We start from the raw sequence: 19,317 nt of genomic DNA on the forward strand, positions 1-19,317 counted from the left end.
GGTATATAAACGGGGAAGATTCACGACTGTACCGCCATCGTCCTCTGCTCAGACACGGACGAGAAAGCATTTGGATTTTTCATAGGCCCGCCCAATGATTGGCAACCATGGCTCCCACTTCGACAAAGCAGTGGGTTATTAAAGGCCTGAATGGCTTCGAGGATCTCGCCTTTACCGAAGCCCCCATTCCGCCCGTTGGTGAGAATGAGGTCCTGGTGCATCTGCGCGGTGCTTCGCTAAATTACCGTGATTTGATCATTCCAAAGGTATAGTCCCAGAATCTCTGACCCCGCAGGGCACCTCTCCGTAATGCTGGATGTTGACGATGTAGGGCTTGTACCCGTTTCCTATCCGCTCCCCTCTCGTTGCTGGGTCCGATGGCGCCGGTGAGGTTGTCGCTGTTGGGTCCAAGGTGACCCGATGGAAGCAGGGCGATCGAGTGATCACCTTGTTCAACCAGGGCCACCAGTACGGCCCCATTGATACCGTCTCCGTTGGCACGGGTCTCGGCGGCGCATTGGATGGTACTCTGAGACAGTATGCCGTGTTCAACGAGAATGGCCTTGTGCGCGCTCCAAGTAACCTCAACTTTGTCGAGTCGGCAACGCTCACCTGTGCCGGCCTGACGAGCTGGAATGCACTCTACGGGTTGAAGCCACTGCAGCCTGGCCAGACGGTCCTGGTACAGGGGACAGGTGGTGTCAGCATTTTCGGACTCCAGGTGCGATTCCCTTCCTCGGCTCATACTACTAATTCATGACTATTTTCTAGCGAATGATGGTACTGACACGGCCTGCAGTTCGCCAAAGCCGCCGGCGCTCGAGTCATTGCGACCACATCTTCCGCTCAAAAAGCCGAGACCCTCAAGAAACTCGGCGCCGATCATGTCATCAACTACAAGGAGGATCCAAATTGGGGCGAGACCGCTCGCAAGCTCACTCCAGATGGCGAAGGAGTCGACCACATCCTAGAGGTTGGTGGCCAAGCGTCTCTGGAACAGAGTATGAAGGCCATCAAACTCGAAGGAGTGATTAGTATCATCGGCTTCCTTGGTGGGCCAAAAGGAAGCTCCACCTCCGATCTGGGCGTTCCTGATGCTTTGAAGCACGTCTGCACCCTCCGGGGGGTCGTTGTCGGCTCCAGAGCGCAGATGGAGGATATGGTCCGGGCCATTGAGGCGAAGAACATCAAGCCCGTCATCGACAAGCAAGTCTTTTCACTGGATAAGGCGCGGGAGGCTCACAAGTACATGTGGCAGCAGCGTCATTTTGGAAAGGTTGGGATTGTGATAGACTAATGCCTAACTGTGGATAATGCCCATCAGGTGGAAAAGCCAGTTGGCTTTGGCCAAAGGTTGCATCCTGTGATTGAGTGAATGAGAAAGGACATGATAGTTAATCGAGGATTCAATATAGTAACTTATCCGAGGCATTCTCTCGATTCAATCCTTGCTTGACTCCTCGATACTATCATAATGATCACATATATGGAAAATATCAAGACCCGACTCAAGTCTCTCCGCCCCGTCAATAGTACTATCCAAATAATAATGAGGCTGTGGCACTTACTCAGAAAGTCAAAAGGATGCTACTTTGATTTACAATTGATACAAAGGACATGCTTATGATTCCCTTTCTGCGCTGCCTCGAAGTATGAGGCGTACCAACCTGAGAAAGAATACCCGCAGGTTATCAAATAATAGGGCACGGCGCAATCCATTGTGAGCGCCATTTAACTCTATCAAAAACTCGTCGCCAAACTGCGATGCCTTTGTTGCTAGGCTCAGCACTTGGAACGAGCATGAAACCAAGTTGCTGCACTGGACTCAATTCTCGAAGCTCCTGAACCGCATTTCGTTCCAGGATGGAAATACTATTGAGTAGTACTCTGGAACTTGTACTGGGAGTCTGAGGATTATCATTAAGACTACTATGGTTTCTGGTACAGGTATTTCATTCTGAGCAGAATTCGGGTTGTATAAAATACTGAGACATCATAGGCTCATCTATAACAGACGTGCAAAACAGACGTGCTTTTCCAAGCTGCTCCTTCACGAACCATGAAAACCATGGAATTTGAAGTGCAGCTGTTGCTGGAGAGAGGTGCTGCTGCTTCAAGAGCCACAATACGTGGTGGAGCTACTGTTGGAGAGAGGTGCGGACGTCTATGCACGATGGTTTATCCTCAAGGACGACAAACAGTTGGAAGTGTATTCCTCCAGCTTCACTCTTGGTCTTCCCCCACCCCAGAGCTTTGATGATCGAAAGCAATCGCAGGTTTACCAAGGTGGTAACTTCACTTTGAGAAGTTGAATCTGTTGCCTTCTCACCTGACGGCCGACTGCTGGCATCTGAAACTAAAATGGACCCTATGGCGGGAAAACAAAGTTCGCGATGCTTCGACTTCTTCTCGTATGAAAGTTGTCACTCATTATATACTCTCAGCATGGCTCTCCCTCTGTGTCGCACCGTTCGCCTGCTGCTAATGGGTGCTATTGAAGGAATCTGGTTGAATTTTCAGGTAAGCAATCGTAGCCTATTAAGGATCTCAGCTCAGCTAATACTAACCTGAGTCTTTTGCTGTCTATGTTTACAGATATTCTCTCGCCTTTCCAGCCGATGCCTTTGAGGTATTATTCCCATTGTCAAGCCACAATTTACCTTGGACAAACCATCGCTCAACAAGCTTTATCGCTTTCGTCATCGCCTTTGGCTGGGGGAACTACTACTGTATCAAGTTGGCATAAGTGACGGAGGTCTCAGCACGACTGACTGAGCCATCAGACTTGACAACTGACTCACCAAGGGCCTGTAATTTTGACTGGCAGCATCCTAAGATCTTCGCCTCGTTTTTTCATGATATCTTCCTTTTCGAACTCAAACTCGGTGATGGATGATATCCAGAAATCTGTGGCCCAAAGCTTGTGTTCGTGGTTTTTGTTGCGGTCTCGCATTGAGTTTCATCAGCACCATGCCGATCATGTTGTTAGAACCGCTTCTGTCCTTAGCGCAGCCAACAACGTCGCTGTCCGTTACCGGTATCATGCTTGTGCTTATTGGGGAAAGGTGTGGGATGGACACGCATCACAGTAACGCGTAAGAGAGTACAGTATTCTTGTCCCGATCCGGGCAAATCACTGCCCGGCGGAACAGTCTCTGCATGATTGCCGAAGTGACTCCGAGTCTTTAGCAGAGTCTGTTTTTGAACGGAAGAGCATGGGAAAACCAGCCCTCCCGTTCTTTCCCAGAGCCGGAGTGTTGCTGCTACTGCGATGTCGTCTGGGTACTGCGACCTCTGGATTGTGCACATGTTTATACTTTCCCTTCCGCTAATGAGTCAAATCTTTGAGTCAGGTGGTTCGACTCTAATTCAGTTTTCAATCATACTTGGTGACACTAAGTCATGACACAGAGTAGCTTCTTCACTGCTCTAACAGTACTACTGTCACCTGAACATCCCACTCATACAAATCACAAAGATAGCCTGGCAGAGACGCGATATCTCGGATTGCCTAGGAGAAACATGTGTCCGATGTTGTACCTATTGGCCTAGTTGAACGCTGTCATCTCCAATAGCCTGCCTTAGCTAAATCGTGTCGATGTTGGCTTTTTTCAGAACCAGTTTGCGAAAGAAAGAGATGGGATTCGCGTCTCGGAAAGTAAGAAGGTACTCTCTACAACGGAAGTAAATTGATTCTAGAGCACCGTCGCGCAGCAAATCTTGTGAATTACTACTAGTGCTTGTTTGTGAACGACGAGCTGCTTGCTAAGTTCCATAGGACGTAACAAACGCGGGTGGCTCGACGGGAGGGGGATGTATTTTTAGGGTTGTGATCACTCTTCCTTGGCAAACTGAATCCGATGAATGGATCTTATGGATCTCATGGTGCTGATCATAAGAGTTGTCAAAAGGCACATTGCAACAAATGGAGCCAGTGAAGGCAACCAACATTCATGAACAGCCCCGTTGACGAAGATACCGAACTAGCATGTCCTGTGGCTCAGCTGCTTCAACCTTAGATGCGGCCTGTTGTGGATGGCACGATTTCCTGGGATTGTGCTTTCGCTCTGTGCGTCATTAATCCATGGTTAATCACCTACTACCCAAGAGCAATTAATAATCAGACAGCTGCGCGTTGTTTTGGGACTGGACCGATCGTAGGTTAGGGCTCGGACATCCTGATCCCATATCAGGGCAGCATACGTCCCGGAGGCCCTTGTTAAAAGGACGGAGCACTCAAAACTGAACACGTTGCTGACGATTCGAACTGTCTGTTGATAAACTCAACGATGAAGCTACGCTGCTCTTTTGACAATGCTTTTGACGCCCATTCAACATCTGCCCTTTAGTGGTAAGCTCCTCAGAATAATGCCAGATGGGTGCGACGGGTTTCGCGCATCAATGTACTATCAAATGTAAGGGAAAGACCGCTCGTGTCTAGACCCGTGTTCCGCTTCAACTCATCATGTTGATATTGGACAGAATCAAAGTGTTTCAAGATTACAGGGTTGATAAGGGCCTCGGACTGTTGGTGGAAGATCCCATCTGATATCAGGTTAGAAGCATTCCCAAGGTTGCCTATATCCTTGACCAACTTCCTGGCTCCGGTGATGGTCGTTCTTGTGGGATCGGGGTCAACAAACGCGGGGAAATGTACGGACCAAACCATATGCTCGGGACTCGGGGGACTGTCAATGGATGCACATATTATCAGCAAAGCTCGCCCTGGTGTCCAACTAAGGCGGAAAACTCACTAGTCCAGCGCATGGTCAGAAAACGGATTTGCATGCGCGCGCTGCCGGAAAAATCGCTTCTTGGGCAGCGCTATTTGCTCGCCGCTCTGCTGCGCGCTGTACTGCTGTTCGCGGTAGGAGGATCGACTCATGGACTTCTTTTTGGACTTGCCCATGGCGTCGATGTGAGCTTTGTTCTAGCTCAGGATGGAGATGCAACAAGCAACAAACCCGGGGAGGAATCGGTGTAGTCGGGCTGAATCGCATGAAAGACTCCCCACTGGACATGGCATGATGCTATCGCAGAGGTTTCACATTGGAGATGCCATGGCTTTTGTCCAGTGCACTATCAAAAGTCAGTACATTCAGATGCTTTGTGCCAAAAGGAGTAATGTGCGAAGTTGCTAGATTCAGTAGTTGGATAGCTGGAATTGGAAAGTACTAGTAGTTAGTAGCTGATTCACGCCGGTCAGGGACCCAGAAGTGAGGCTTATAATCCATTGCAAGCAAGAACTAGCAATACATGTTGAGAGGCGGTGGTCTAGTGGTGGATGATGGCTGAATCTTCCCAGTCAGACACCCCACGCCTCAAGGATAGCATGGGGAGTTACATGGTCAGAGCAAACATGAGGAAGACATGAAGGCGCCTGTAACTCTTTTTACATGAGCCAACCACAACAGAATCCATGATTCTTTTCTACGTCTCGATTGCTTTTTTACCAGATATCAAGGATACGATCATTTTTTATCCCTCCCGACTCGGGAATCATGGCGATCATCGTAATCAAGTTTCGCGATGGTGTTGGACTGAAAAGTACCTCTGCATCGCGTCCATTGATGCCTGAGGGTAACAAATCGAGCGTTCGAATCTGGCAGGGGAAATTGATTATTTCCCGTCCTGTCCATCGTGTCGTGCGATTCATTCAGCTGAGATGGAAGAACTCAGCCTGGGAGACTGGCATCCTGGTTAAACTGGGCAGAGATCAGAGCTGGGCTGACCCTCTCCATGTTTGCTCTCAGCTGTCCGATTTGTTCCCTGGTCCATTATTACGGCATTTGCAGTTCATCAACCGTCCCGCTGAATGTTTGTTCTCTGCAGATCAGCTTTGCACGATTCACGTCACGCCTCGATTCCAGTCCTAGTGGGTTCTAGACTCGAGCAGCTCGCTATAGGTACAATATTCGAGGCTCAAGTGATCTTCTCATCAGTCAATTGCTTGTTTTGAGAGCTCTGTTACTCCGTAGACAGAGACCGTGACCTCATTCGAAACCGAAGACTTGTCGGAGTATGTAGATTGATTGTCCGAACCCTACCCAGCTCCACGGGAAGCTAGTCCTTACCTGGTTAGGGTTAGGGTATACTCTAACCAGTTTAGGCTAAGATTCCAAGTGAGAGGCGCACTACGGAGTAACTAAGTAAGTTACTTACTCAGTAGGTTATATCATAAATAGTTTAGGGCGATTCCGACAGGGTCACTGAAATCACGTGTGAATCTGGAGGTATCAGATCTGATACAGTAGCCCAAACGCTGAACGTTGACTGACAGCCTGGACTTAGAGCAGGGTCCTTCGAACGTCGACACAACTCCCGCTTGGACAATATCCAGGATCGACACCGACAATGGCACCTAGTACCAACTCAACCGGCGCACAACCGGACCTCGCACCGCCCGACTCTCAATTCCAATTCCCCGAAATCTACAACTTCCCACCGTTCTACACCCTACAGCCCAACACCGCAACGCAGCAAGCCCAGCTGAAGCACTGGTCATCCCTCATCCTCTCCTGGTGCCGCCACCATCGCATCTTTCGGCTGAATCTCGCCGAGGCGCTCGAGACACCCTTGTTCCACAATGCGCGGCTGAAGAAGCGGCTGGGGATGGCCGAGGCGCGGCGCGTGATCGACTGGATGAGTCGACCCGGTGACGATGAAAAGGAGGCCGGTGGTGGGAGGAGAGCGGAGTGGGTGTCGCCTGCGGAGAAGACGGTTGCCTGGATCTGGTGGCGCCGGCCGGAGGAATGGGCGGATTCGCTCATGGAGTGGATCGAAGAGACGGCGCAGAAGAATACGGTGTTGACGGTGTATGAGTTGGTGCATGGAGATGCGACGATTGGGCAAGGTATGGTTTCCTGGTTGGAGTCCTCCGCCTGGTTGAGAGACTGACGAATGTGGTTAGAATTCCATGGTATGGATCAGGAGGCTTTTCTCAAGGCTCTCCAGGTTCTTGTTAAACGCGGCAAGGCCCAGGTCTTTGGTAACGAGGATGAAAAGGGTGTCAAGTTCTTCTGAATTTGATCCCTCAATTCCTGCATGAAACTCCTCTAACGCCGGAGGAGGAGCCTGTCCATCCAACCTGCAACGTGTGCGCCGTTCATATCTACATGGTCGTCGCAAAAACACATGTCGGCATCTCAGAAATCATTCCGCCTCCTCCGTGATTTTGGACTCGTCCAGCTCGTACTCATCCTTCCATCGAATCTCCTGCGACATGGCAATGTCCAGCAACCAATTTACATGCACGATCCGCGGCGTCTTGCCCGCGTCACGCACCAGCTGTCGGAACCGCGGCCACAGCTTCGCATGTTCCGCCGTGGCTGCGCTCAGCAGGTAGATGCTATCGTGCCCTTCCGGATGTCTCTGCTCCTCGTCGTCGCTTTCCGGCGGACTCGCCGAGTCAGCGCTGTCCGCTCGGGTACGAAAGTTCATCGACACGCGGCCGCGGAAGAGCGTGCACTCGGCCCCGTTCGCCTCAGCGATGGACTTGTACGTGTCGAACCCGCCGTGAATGTTCTCCGCGCAGCAGATCCGGTAGCCGCGGAGGAGCTTGTTCTTGTTCTTGGCCGCCCGCTTTCGGGACTCGGCGAGCGAGAAGCCAAACTTTTTCTCGGATGCTTCGTCCACCAGGGCGAAGTCCCTCGTGTCTAGGAGTTCCTTCTTTGCGAGGCATTCCGTTAGATAGTCTGTGCTGATAACCTCCGGCGCATATGCCAGCGCGCTGACGAATTTCGCCGTTCGCCGGATCGACGGCGCGGCTAGATGGGTGCATTTCTTTGCATCCGGTGCGATCACTATTCCCAGCTCCCGAAGCTGACGCTGTATCAAACGTTAGTTCTTGGCATTTTCCCTTCCCCTCGCCTAGACAAAGAAGATAGAAATGGACAAACCCTGTCTGCATCTTCTCGTTTCGTATTCCCCACCCATCGATCATAGGCAGTCACCACCATGTACATCTTGATCGGCGTCTTGGTCTTCTTCTGGCGTTTGCTGTCCGCTTTGTCCTCTTCGGCCTCATCCCCATCCTCTTGGGCGTCGATCGAGCGCCGCTTCTTGCTGTTTGTCGGCACGATCAAATCTTCTGAGCGTCGGCCGCCGTAGATGACTCCTCCGGCTCGCTTCTTCTCCTTCTCGTAGAGTAAGATATCTGGCACAATCTCCTGTAAGCGTGCAGCGGCAGCCTCCTTGGATTTCCTGCTGCTCGTCGTCAGAGGCGTGGTGTTCTCCTTGCCGTCGGCGACAGCAGTGCGCGACGGAGTAGTTGGTTTGGCAGGAGCCGATGATGCTTTGTTGGTCTTCTTGTCAGACTCGGACTTCTCTTTCGCGGAGCGTTTAGAAGGTTTCGCGGCATCGGCCTTGGAGGCCACATCTTGGTCCTTTTGTTGCATGACTCGCGCGTCGTCGTCGGCCGAGTCGGCAGGGAAGAAAATGCGCTCCAGCAAGTCGCGGTCCAACCTAGTCTGCCCAGCCACCTCTCCGAGATTCGTTCTCTTCGGAAAATGGGTATACCGGGGGTCGGACACGGGCATCATCTTCCACTTGGCGTAGCTCTCCTCGAGCCAGAGGTGGTTGACAACGTGCAGCCCCCACTCCCTGGCTGCGGCACACTTCTCGCTGGTGTCATGTGCCGTGATCAGATGGGTGTTGTCATTCTTCAAAGTCTTAGTGCACTCGGCGCCGGTAGCAATAATCAGATGCTCGAGATAGGCACGTGCTTCGCCCGCGTAGTTGGATAAGCTGATGCGGAGGCCCTTGAATCCGGGGATGCCCTCGCGAGAGACGGGGTAGTGCAGAAGCCGTCGGAGAGGGGACGTCCATCTGTTGTGCGTAATGATGTAGTAGAGCCACGCCAGATTGCCGACTTCTTTGTTCGCGCGCGACGCTGCTCGGTACTCGGCTCCCTCGCGGTATCTACAGATGTAGATATCCGCCTTATTAAGGTTCTTGACTACGGTTCCTCCGGCTTTGACAATCACCTCCTCAATAGACGCGAGCAGATGAGAGCCGATCCCGAGATCGGAGGAGAGCATCACACGCTTGTTTCGGAGAACATTCAGCTCACGCGTCTTCTCGGTGAGTGCTTCCGGCAGCTCGCGAGGCATGGGAGTGACCGCACCAGCGATGTCTCTGTTGTGGGCTGAGCGGATTGGTTCATCCGGGCGGGCGTTCAGAATCTCTGGATCGGGCAACGTATAGGGACGTTCCTCGATACGGCGTCCAAGCTTGAGACAGTCGTCGAACCTAATTTGACTCAGTTAAGAACCGCCCAAGTCATTTGACGATGAAACTCACCAATGCGGCAACACGATCGTGATGGGCAGGCCCTTGGCGCGGACGAGCTTAGCCTTGTCCGAGTCCAATGTCAGATCCACCAAATGCGTGACCTGCTGTGTGATGCGCGGCGAGTAGATCCCACCCATCGCAAGCACACCACCGATAATGGCATCCTTATCGCCGTCGGGGATATCACCGCAGGTCACAGTGACGTCGCTGAAGAAGAGACGCGGGTCCGGGCTGAATTGGCGCGGGTTCAAGAGCTTGTTTCTCGTGATGGACGTCTGCAGCCACTGCGGGCGGACAACGGGGATCAGCGCGTCGCAGGCTTGTTGGTACTCGGGGAAATCGACCGTGGCGGAGATGATGTGCGTGAACTGCTCGATGGGAGAGAGTGGCGCGGGGGGATAGTGCACAATGACCTCGCCGCCGCGGCTTTCGATCTCGGTGCTCAACTGGCGTTGTCGTCAATCACTGATCGTTCTTTGATCGTTTTCGATTGTGAGTTTTCCCACCTGCATCGCAACATCCTCGCTCAGATCTGCCGAGCACATGATGCAGATCTTGCACTGGCCCAGCAGCGGGGCGGGTTCTGTTCGACCTTGATCGCCCATGGCGTTATCCTGCACCAGAGTTCTGTCCGACTTCACGAATTCATGGAGTAAACAATCGCCTCAACTACTCAGCGGAGGTGTTGAATGATCCAATCACGCCGGACGCGGCTCGGATCGCGACCCGCACACGCGTTGGCCGAGACGCCGGGTCACGTGAAATAACTAAGTAATCGTTGATTAGTCACGATACGGCGTACGAGTAGTATCCAATCAGTATCGGCCGATGAACCTCGGCTCAACGGCCGATCTAATCTTAGATGCCGGCTATCTGACATTGATCGACGCCGATGAGCATGGAGCTGGTACAATGGAGCGCGGTGGTATAAACTGCCAGGTTCTGCTACACAAACCAAGGTGCTGGTAACTATAATATGTGATCAAAAATTTGCCATAGGATTGCAACACCGGTACCATGTCGCCGTCCGAATTTCCCTTTCGCATCGTCCACCATGTCCTCCCCGGCCAGTATATCCGCGAATATCCCCAGGCGACATCAACGACGCAGGAGGACACTCTCGTGCTGCACGTCAATCAGTATATCCCGCGGGACAATCCCCATTCGCAGCCGGGCGACGTGACCATTGTTGGCGCGCATGCGAATGGCTTTCCCAAGGTGTGTCAAAAACCCCGTCGCTGCCATTGACGTTTTCATGTTCAGGGCTGATGGCTGATATTGGCAAGGAACTGTACGAGCCGCTATGGGAGGACCTCCTAGCGCGATCCAAGCAACATGGTTTCCGGATCCGCTCAATTTGGATCGCGGACGTTGCACATCAGGGGGAGAGCAGTGTTCTGAACGAGGAGAAGCTAGGGAATGACCGTACGAATCCCCTTCTTTGGCTGTCTTTGCGTTGGAAAAAAAAAAAAAGGTCTGTAGGCTGATAGGTTTGCTAGCAAGCTGGTTGGATCACACGCGCGACCTTCTTCACTTGATCAACCTTAAGCGGGATGAGATGCCGCGGCCCATCGTCGGCATTGGACACAGCATGGGTGGCGCTCAGCTGTATGCGTAATCTCCTCAAGAAAATAAAAAAAAAGCACAGAATACTAATTCTCATCCAGGACCGCCCTCTCACTCTTCCATCCCCGTCTCCTGCACAGCCTAGTACTCCTCGACCCCGTCATCCAGAGACAGCCAGTGACCGACGCCGAGTACAACGGACTGCGGGTCCCTATCAACACACGCCTATCGACACACCGCCGCGACCTGTGGCCGTCGAGAGAAGCCGCGGCGGAGAGTTTCCGACGCAGCCCGTTCTACCAGTCATGGGATTCACGGGTGCTGGAGCGGTGGATCCGGCATGGCCTGCGGGAGTTGCCCACGGCGATCTACCCAACGACAACTACCACCGAAAACTCATCCGACAAGCCGGTAACACTCACCACCACACGGCACCAGGAAGTCTTCACCTTCTCGCGGCCCAACTACGACCACGACAAGCCCGGGAACAGCCCCGCGATCGACCGTGTCCGCCACCCGGACATTCCACACGACCTGCCCGCGGGCTACGTGTTCTACCGCGCGGAGCCGTACGCCATCGCGGCGCAGCTACCGCACGTGCGGCCCAGCGTGCTATACATCTTCGGCGAAAAGTCCGAGGTCAGCACGCCGGCGCACATCGAGCAGAAGCTGCGCAACACCGGCACGGGTGACGGCGGCAACGGTGGTGTTGCGGCCGGCCGCGTCTCGTCCGTGATACTTCCAGGCAAGGGCCATCTCGTCGCGCAGGAGGCGACGACGGAGTGCGCGGATGCGATTGCGCGGTTCCTCGGCCAGGAGCTGCGGCGGTGGCGGGAGGAAGAGGAAACGTTTGCGTCGCGCTGGCATGCGCGGTCCAAGGTGCAGAAGATGACCGTGGATGACTGGTGGATGAAACAGATCGGGCCCAAGCCCGGCAGGGATCGGAACAACCAGGCCGATAAATCCAAGTTGTAAATAGTAACCTCTCTAGACTCTAGTAGATCTAGTAACGTGTGTGAGATGCCAAATGATTCATGACGTTTTCTTTTTTTTTGTTCTCTTTCTCTCATAGCAAAGCAAACCCATACTCTAAGCCAGAAATGGGTATAAGGATAAACTTAACGATAATCGTAATCATAAGCAATTTAACAAAAATAACAGAGCCATCGCAAAGCCGAATTCCCAAAAGATATCCAATCATTCGACCTTCTTCCCGTTGACGCCGTTGGGACGAGATTTCGATTTGGCGGCCGGCGCCGGCGAGCGGGTGCGGACCACCTCGGGGATGTTCCAGATCCGCGGCCACACCAGGTGGTATTCGTCCTGTTTTCCATTCAGGACGTGCCGAAGCCAGATGCCCCAGACGATGTAGAGGTAAGCGCCGATTCCGGTCATGAGGTGCCTAGGTAGTAGGCACACAATCAACGTGTCAACCTGGGAAAGACGTGGGGAATGGGATCAAGGAAAATTAAACACTTACCACCACCCATGGCCTTCCAGCAATAACCCCCACGGAAGCCCAATCTGCCTTCTCCAGACGCGCAGCTTGCTGCAGTAGATATTATCAAGGGTCCAAATGCCGAACCCGCCAAGGAACATGCTCAGCCCAAAGACGACCATGAACCACATGGTTTTTAGGGCTTGGCTGTCACGCGTATTCTCGAACTGCTGGCGCTCTTTCGTAGGCACGGGCTGGCCCAATTTCTCGCGGGCGAGGCGATCCACCTCGCGCGACTTGCGCCATCGCGGGCGTAGGTTCACCTCCATGGTGTACATGGAGCGCAGGACGACAATCGTGGTCAGCAACGCGTAGGCGTTCTGGTGGAAGGCCGGGTCCTGCAGGTAGTGGTAATACAGCGTGATGAAGATGGCGAGCCCCGTGAGGCCGACACCGATCAGGACGCGAACGGTATTCGTCTTTGCATACGAGAACGACGCGTAGCACATGAGGCAAGTGGTGTAGATCATGGACAGCTCGTCCACGAGTTGCATGGGATCTGCACTGGTCAGCAGGTTGTTCTATAGTTATTCTTCTTCTGTTTCTCTCCCCCCATCGTGTGATGTTGACCCATGAAATCGTTATCACTTGCATTTCAAGGTGGAATGGAAAAGGAAACTGCCGGTCCCGACCAGCAAGTACCCGCAGAACGCGATCAGGAAAATCTGGTCATGCCCTTCTCGACGGCAATTCCGGATGCCCTTGATCCCGAGCCAGATAAACAGGAGGTTCGTAAACGAATTGACGATCTCGGCGGAGTATGGGGTGGCATAGTAGTCCTGGCCTCGTCGTCAGCGCACACCGTCACAGTTTCACGGAATGATTCAACTCCATCAAATTGTCAGCCGCCTACCTCCTCGCACCAATTCAAGGTCGATGTTACTGGACTCCAATACCCAGCCTTCGACGGCGGGTATGGGATAAAAGGGAAATGCGGCCAGTGAGACATGGCCGCGGGGATGGAGCACTGTCGGCTCCTTGGTAGCTTCACTCAGGAACGGAAAATATATTACTCAGTTCAGCACAGCACGACAACAGCGGGATGTAAGAAAAGCACAAGAATGTAAAAAACCTGGAAAATAAGCAACCGGACGCAAATTTGGGTGACGTAGGCGATAATGAGCCGCGCTTCCGAGAGCCGATGCTTAGAGATGATTACTCGTACTCTTAGCTCTTCCTAGCCCAAACTCTGATCTGAACTCTGGCCGGCCCGAAGGCGGAAACATTCCAGAAAATCTCCGATTTCGGTAGGTGTGTCGGCTAAGAACTATACTATCGATGGGAAGAGGCGGATCATTCCTGGCTGCTCGATGCTCTCAGAATCGTGAATTCCGGCATATATTGCCTGCGAAAAGGACAACTCTTTCTCTTCTCCAGAAGGGTCCTGAGAGGGACAAGACCCATTCCAGCCGCGGCACTCGCCCAGGAACGGCCCGCTGATGTAATTGTCACGTGACATCATTAAACCTAACCCGGTCACCCCTCACCGGTCTCGTTCCTAGCGTGAGCTGACTGGCTACCTAACCGCAAACGCCCGGCATGCCGCAGTGACTGTGGGCTTCAAGGTTAACGGAGAGACTGCAACGAACTTTTCTCCGGATCCGCTCGGTTTACAAGAATTGTGGACAAGTCCGTCTAACCATAAGTTTATTATACGAAAGAACTTGCACGATCGACCTTGATGGTGGACGGTAGTAGTATAGTAGTCTCTCAGTTGACCGGTAGCTTCAATCCAAGTACAGTAGCCTACACAAAAATGGGCGACGATGAAGCAAACAAGGTCACGCGTAACCTTAGGGTCCATGACTCCATTTATCTTCCCTTCTATCCCTGCCCTGTCCCGCGCCGTAACGTTCTCTACGAATGAATTTTCGCTGCATATTTTGCGTCTGTGTCCATGCATTGAACACTGACGAGGAGCTCTGGCGTGCAGCATGCACTCGCTGAGAATCTCCAGTGGAACCTTTCTCGGTAAAGGCAACGAAAGCGATCAAGTCTCAGTAGTCTACAGCACGTGGGCAACCGCGACATTAATCACGAACCATCCAGAGAGACACGACTTGTCCAGAGGGCAGAGGCTGTCCGTCTTTGTGAATGATCCTTTCGGGCGTGGTGTTTGCGGGATCATCGAGGCGGTGCTGCGATGATTCCCAAGGAAGAACTGGACAAACGATCAGCATCCCGACTCCAAACTCCATTGTATTCTTCTGTTCTAGGTTCAATCACACTTGTCTGGCTGACAGATATTCTTCCATTTCAGTGTCTTATAGTAGAAGAGGAGTACTTAGAGCAATTCGAGTTGACGCAGTATTCCAGTTGGCAGTGTTTCCTCGACAAACTGACCACGAAGACTTGACAATTGCAGGGAGATAGATCCTTTGGGTGACTTCCCGGTCATGGGGCGAGACTCTTCGCAACTTTGGAACGTGGTCTGACGAGCATATAATTCCCAACTCTATCCTGCGGCGGTTTACTATTCAGCTTTCTTTTGGCGCGGGACTGTGCGCATAGTGATGGAGTTATACGGGTACTACATCCAGTTGTCGAATGACTCAGGCTATGTAGCAGTTCTGACCACCCCCAGACATTAAACCCGACAACATCTTTGTTCAAAATCCCAGATTTGACTCGGGAATTTCCGAGCTCTATCTGCCCAACAACCCTGCTGACCCGGCAGCCTTCGACCCATCAATAGATAGCTGGACAATCTCAACCCAGCTCCTGAAATGGCTGGGGTGTGGCAAGCTGGACGGACTCACATCTCTACGAGCTGATACAGCCGGTTACCCTTTGCCCTTCGCACGCGAGAAGTGCTCATGGGCGCGCCATCGGACCCTTCCACTGACCTGTGGAATCTAGGCGCTGTGGTCCTGGAGGTCTTCCGCGCTGTGTGCATGTTTGACGGAAGAGGGCCACCGGACGGTAATTACAGAGTTGAGTACCATGTTCATGAAGTCGTGGATTTTTTCGGCCTGTTTCCGCAGTCACTGCTGCAGCAAGGGAACCCGGAGCTGGTCCGGAAATACTTTGATAATAACGGGAGGATCAAGAGTCTGCCTCCGTTGAATCAAACAGAATTTGAATCGGAGGCGTTTCTGGGGAAGTTGGACGACGAAACAAAAACGAAACTTTGTTAGATTCTTGCAATTCCTTCATGGCAATTGATCCAGAGGAGCGAAGACGAAATGGAGTTAATTGCTGAATCATGGCTTGATGCAATCGTTCGTCATTAATTCAGGCTGTATCGGTTCACTGTCTCGCAGTAGCTGCAATATCGGGGCAAGGTTCTTGAAGCAAGGAGCCGACTCTGATAACAGAGCCACAAAACCTGTGGGACCCTGTTCTCGTTTCCTTTCGTACAAAAAACTCCTCCTCCTCCTCCTCGTCGCTTTGGAGAGGTGTCGATTATCGTGAGGGACCCGAGCACACTTCAACCCTGCCCTTCGACGCAGCGACCAGCTCTTTTCTTTCGCAAAAGTCCAGCTTTGTACCGCCGGCTAAATTCGACCATTCACGACCTCGACCCCCCACCTCTCAGCATTTGCTCGATATGCTCTCTGCTGTTCTTCTGCGTCGTCTCGAGATAGTGCAACCTCTTCTCCAGATTCCCAATATCCCCCTTCAACTTCTCCGACTCTGTTGAGAGGCGTTTATCGACCGTTGGAATTGGCGTAGCAACAAACCTAACCCCACCAATTCCCCTCCGTCAATTATACAATGTCCCATTCTCTTTGCAAAGGGGGATTGATTTTTTTTTTCCTGACGTACATCTTCCCAACACCCTCATAGATATTTGTATCTTGTGGTAGCCCTCGAAGTTCATTTGCGGTGAGTTGCAAGAGGCGCAGGTCGCGTTGTTTGGCGCCGATTTGGGATTTGACGAGGTTGATTTGTTGTTGGGCGGCGATGGCGCGGGTTTCGATTTCTTGGATGACCTGTTGTGTATTTTTCCTCTTGCGTCAGGATGGGAGTATGGAGGGAGGAAGTAAGGGAAGGACGAACCTTTTGGAGAGCTTCGTTTGGAATGGCCATGTTGGGCGACGTTCGCGGTTTGTATTGTACTCTGCAATGGAGGGGGACGCAGATGATCTTGTTGGATTGGGTTGTCGTTCAGATAAGCTACGGGTGGAATTATTGGAATAAGGACGAGAGAAAGCTGACTGCTTTCATTGGTTGGAGCTCAGTGGATATTCAAAATATGGCCAATCAAAATTCAGGAAAATCGGATTATTGACCAATGACATCGTCGTAAGCTTAACAAGTCTTTATCGAGACACTCGGGTTTCTCGAGTCTCAAGACTATATATATACGGAACTGAAGATCTTTCCCATCAGCGGCTGGAGTGTGCAGATGTCCTCCATGCTCCAACCAACGTACCATCGCAAAATCCACGACGAACCCGTCCTGAATTGTAGAGCAATGGAACACTCGACGGAGTACTTCGTACTCCGTACCAATAATTTCCTCGATTAGAACCCTTTCTGAAATTCGCCAGTTACTATGAGGTCTCGTTCATATCTGAACTGAACGATGTATGGCAGGGACAAAGTACGACTGAATTTTTCGATTCGTCGATATGCGTTCACCTCTAAAGGCAAGGCGACGTGAACGGTTCAACATCCACACACATCCGTCAGAGATACGAGCAGTAGTTGGCCCGGACGTGATGGGAAGCCCTTGGCCGCCTGAGAAGATGAACGTGCTCTCAGGCAACGGCGAGTAGTTTATATACTCGATCGTCATGTAGGCTAAATGCCTAGTTATGAATCGTAAAATCCACCGCTCAATGCGGCGGATTCTCCTCCTTAACTCCAGCCGGGATGATGTTCCGTATCTGGCCTCTCGTTTCGAACCTTCTCGGCTTGGGTGATGTTCCAGGCAAGGGCGATGTCTTCCGCTTCCGAAAGTTCAAGATAGTTGTCCGATCGGAGTCGATCGCCACCACCCGCTGCCGTTCATGGTTCCATACTAGATTCGCATCACGGATGTCAACGTGCCTGATGCCTGACGATGCGAGCGCCTGCAGCTTTTTTTGCCGTTGTGCTGAGATGTCGACGTTTTCGGGCCAGGTCATTGCACCAAGTCTCTCCCCTGCCCATGACATTAGCATCATCTGTGCAACACGAGCCAGGCTGGCAGGGGGATACGGCTGCTGTAACGTGATGGTGCCCAGGTAGACCGGGATCCTCGTACCTTGAAGCGGAGCCGGCCGAGTATAGACGCGTGACGTTCGTCCACCGACTACTGTACACTTTTCGCCACAAACGCGTAGTCATACTTGGACAACTTGATCTTAAAAGCACGCCAATGGCTCCGAACATGCCCCATCGATCCAGGCAGATACAACCCTGATCGAGATTGCGCGCGAGCTGCTTCCGAGTGAGTCTCCCGAGATCTTCTCGCATCAGTAGATGCTTCGTCGTGGCCGTGCCTCTGCGATGTCGCGCGGTGTTTGGGCATCCTGGGTCCAGACACTGGCCGTTGATGAGGCCGAGAAGACAGGCCTGCGTGCAATACTTTTCCTGAGGCGCACTGCGCTTTCGAGCAGACCAGAGACGCTGGCCACTCTCCGTTTGAGACGACCCACTCTGTTTTCTTGACTGTTCTCATCGAACGGAAGACGGCAGAACATAATCCGCATCGGCTGGATCATCCGGCTCACCACTCTCCTCACATATCCCCCCAAATGCTGTCGCAAACGCCGGGGCTTGTCGAGCGGAAGAAAATCAGGAGGGAAATTGGGGCAGTCGTAGAGAGACTCTTCCGCGTCCCTGATCCACTGGGCAGACATCTTTTTTGATCGCGGAGCCGGGATGGCCAAGGTCGCCAGCTGGACGATGGAAGACCTCGTGCCTCGAAATTGCGCTCAGAAATAACTGGCATTTAGTGGAAGGATAGTTTCCAAGCAGCCAACTCCTCAATCTTCAGAAGTATCAACGAATGCTGGGATGAAACATCCACATACAGGAGGCCACTTCGGATTATGTAGTCGAAGGCCTGGCAGAGAACCTGCGCCACGGTCTCCTCACACTTCGCCTCAGAGTTGACTATCTTGGACTGTTTGCGCCTGAGAACTCGGGAAAAGAGGTCTGAGGGCGAGGCCAGCACTTTTGTACTCTCCCACCAAGACTGGACGAACCTCTCCGTTCTCTGATGCGCACATGCCCCAGCGATCGGGTATCGGCCGTGTTCTTCTGCGGTTTGATGACTCCGTTGGGTGCGTTCTTTCGTCCCCGGCACTCGCATCGTCCTTCTCGCCCAAACCGTATGCTCGGTTTTGAAGATAGAACCGACCGGTCCGTATTCCCCGTCTGTTGGAGGTACGCCTCGATCACTTGTTGTAACGGGAACTCGATGGCGCCTTCCAAATAGGACCGGACGTCTTGTTCGTTTTGCTGGGGACGTTGTAAGAGTGGCCTGCTGTTCGCTAAGACTTCGACTTGCGAAGGAAAAAGCTACTTAGTGGACAACGGTTCCACAAGTTGTTAATCCGATCATGCTCATCCTCAAAGTCATCCCAACGGCGAAGTTCCTGTGGATACCATTTGCCATCCACCTTCGTCATTATCTCGGATGACATCTCGGAGGGGTCATTTTCAACAGACAGCGTTGGAAATGAGGGTGCCATATACGAGCTCGAGATAACGCTCCACAGACGTTGGCGTTAGGATCGCGTCGTATCTGTCAGCTCGGGCTCTTGAGCTTTTCTTAATCGCAACAACAATTGAGGGCCAGGGTTTTCGGAAGCCATAATTCATAGCTGTGTATCGGTCCGGTTCCTTGTGCGAGTAGTCGAAGTACCAGACAAGTACTCCTAGTGCCTTTGTAATAATTGATTGATTGTTGCCGCTCTGGCGGAATGAACTTTAGTATATATATATGTCATAAGAATTCATAACCTCGTACGCAGTACTCCGTACTCCGTACAATCAGAAGGAAATAAGTTGTCGAGTCGAATTGT

At 52.3% G+C, this 19,317-nt stretch overlaps 7 protein-coding genes across 7 annotated transcripts; 3 read left to right on the forward strand and 4 right to left on the reverse strand.

Annotated features, from left to right (window-relative positions):
* Positions 1 to 107: 107 nt before the first annotated feature.
* On the forward strand, positions 108 to 1,297 carry VTN31DRAFT_6086 (uncharacterized protein; the record flags this gene model as incomplete). The annotated part of the gene is made up of 3 exons (XM_069406657.1): positions 108 to 266; positions 332 to 721; positions 800 to 1,297. 3 exons carry the CDS (start codon positions 108 to 110, stop codon positions 1,295 to 1,297), a joined length of 1,047 nt encoding a protein of 348 aa, XP_069259168.1.
* Positions 1,298 to 4,360: 3,063 nt separating this feature from the next.
* VTN31DRAFT_6087 (uncharacterized protein) lies at positions 4,361 to 4,909 on the reverse strand (the record flags this gene model as incomplete). Its single annotated transcript, XM_069406658.1, has 2 exons — positions 4,361 to 4,688; positions 4,755 to 4,909. 2 exons carry the CDS (start codon positions 4,907 to 4,909, stop codon positions 4,361 to 4,363), a joined length of 483 nt encoding a protein of 160 aa, XP_069259169.1.
* Positions 4,910 to 6,354: 1,445 nt separating this feature from the next.
* Positions 6,355 to 7,023, forward strand: VTN31DRAFT_6088 (uncharacterized protein; the record flags this gene model as incomplete). Its single annotated transcript, XM_069406659.1, has 2 exons — positions 6,355 to 6,853; positions 6,911 to 7,023. The coding sequence occupies 2 exons, from the start codon at positions 6,355 to 6,357 to the stop codon at positions 7,021 to 7,023; spliced, it is 612 nt and encodes a 203-aa protein (XP_069259170.1).
* Positions 7,024 to 7,152: 129 nt separating this feature from the next.
* Positions 7,153 to 9,896, reverse strand: VTN31DRAFT_6089 (uncharacterized protein; the record flags this gene model as incomplete). Its single annotated transcript, XM_069406660.1, has 4 exons — positions 7,153 to 7,827; positions 7,899 to 9,249; positions 9,301 to 9,737; positions 9,798 to 9,896. 4 exons carry the CDS (start codon positions 9,894 to 9,896, stop codon positions 7,153 to 7,155), a joined length of 2,562 nt encoding a protein of 853 aa, XP_069259171.1.
* A 412-nt stretch (positions 9,897 to 10,308) lies between these two features.
* Positions 10,309 to 11,832, forward strand: VTN31DRAFT_6090 (uncharacterized protein; the record flags this gene model as incomplete). The annotated part of the gene is made up of 4 exons (XM_069406662.1): positions 10,309 to 10,509; positions 10,578 to 10,716; positions 10,791 to 10,899; positions 10,959 to 11,832. The coding sequence occupies 4 exons, from the start codon at positions 10,309 to 10,311 to the stop codon at positions 11,830 to 11,832; spliced, it is 1,323 nt and encodes a 440-aa protein (XP_069259172.1).
* Positions 11,833 to 12,054: 222 nt separating this feature from the next.
* Positions 12,055 to 13,304, reverse strand: VTN31DRAFT_6091 (uncharacterized protein; the record flags this gene model as incomplete). Its single annotated transcript, XM_069406663.1, has 4 exons — positions 12,055 to 12,259; positions 12,338 to 12,854; positions 12,948 to 13,134; positions 13,209 to 13,304. 4 exons carry the CDS (start codon positions 13,302 to 13,304, stop codon positions 12,055 to 12,057), a joined length of 1,005 nt encoding a protein of 334 aa, XP_069259173.1.
* Positions 13,305 to 15,866: 2,562 nt separating this feature from the next.
* Positions 15,867 to 16,387, reverse strand: VTN31DRAFT_6092 (uncharacterized protein; the record flags this gene model as incomplete). Its single annotated transcript, XM_069406664.1, has 3 exons — positions 15,867 to 16,038; positions 16,124 to 16,290; positions 16,358 to 16,387. 3 exons carry the CDS (start codon positions 16,385 to 16,387, stop codon positions 15,867 to 15,869), a joined length of 369 nt encoding a protein of 122 aa, XP_069259174.1.
* Positions 16,388 to 19,317: the final 2,930 nt, after the last annotated feature.

The sequence above is a fragment of the Thermomyces dupontii genome (genome assembly GCF_041956625.1).
Source record: "Thermomyces dupontii strain NRRL 2155 unplaced genomic scaffold VTN31scaffold_6, whole genome shotgun sequence".
NCBI classification, from domain to species: Eukaryota; Fungi; Ascomycota; class Eurotiomycetes; order Eurotiales; family Trichocomaceae; genus Thermomyces; species Thermomyces dupontii.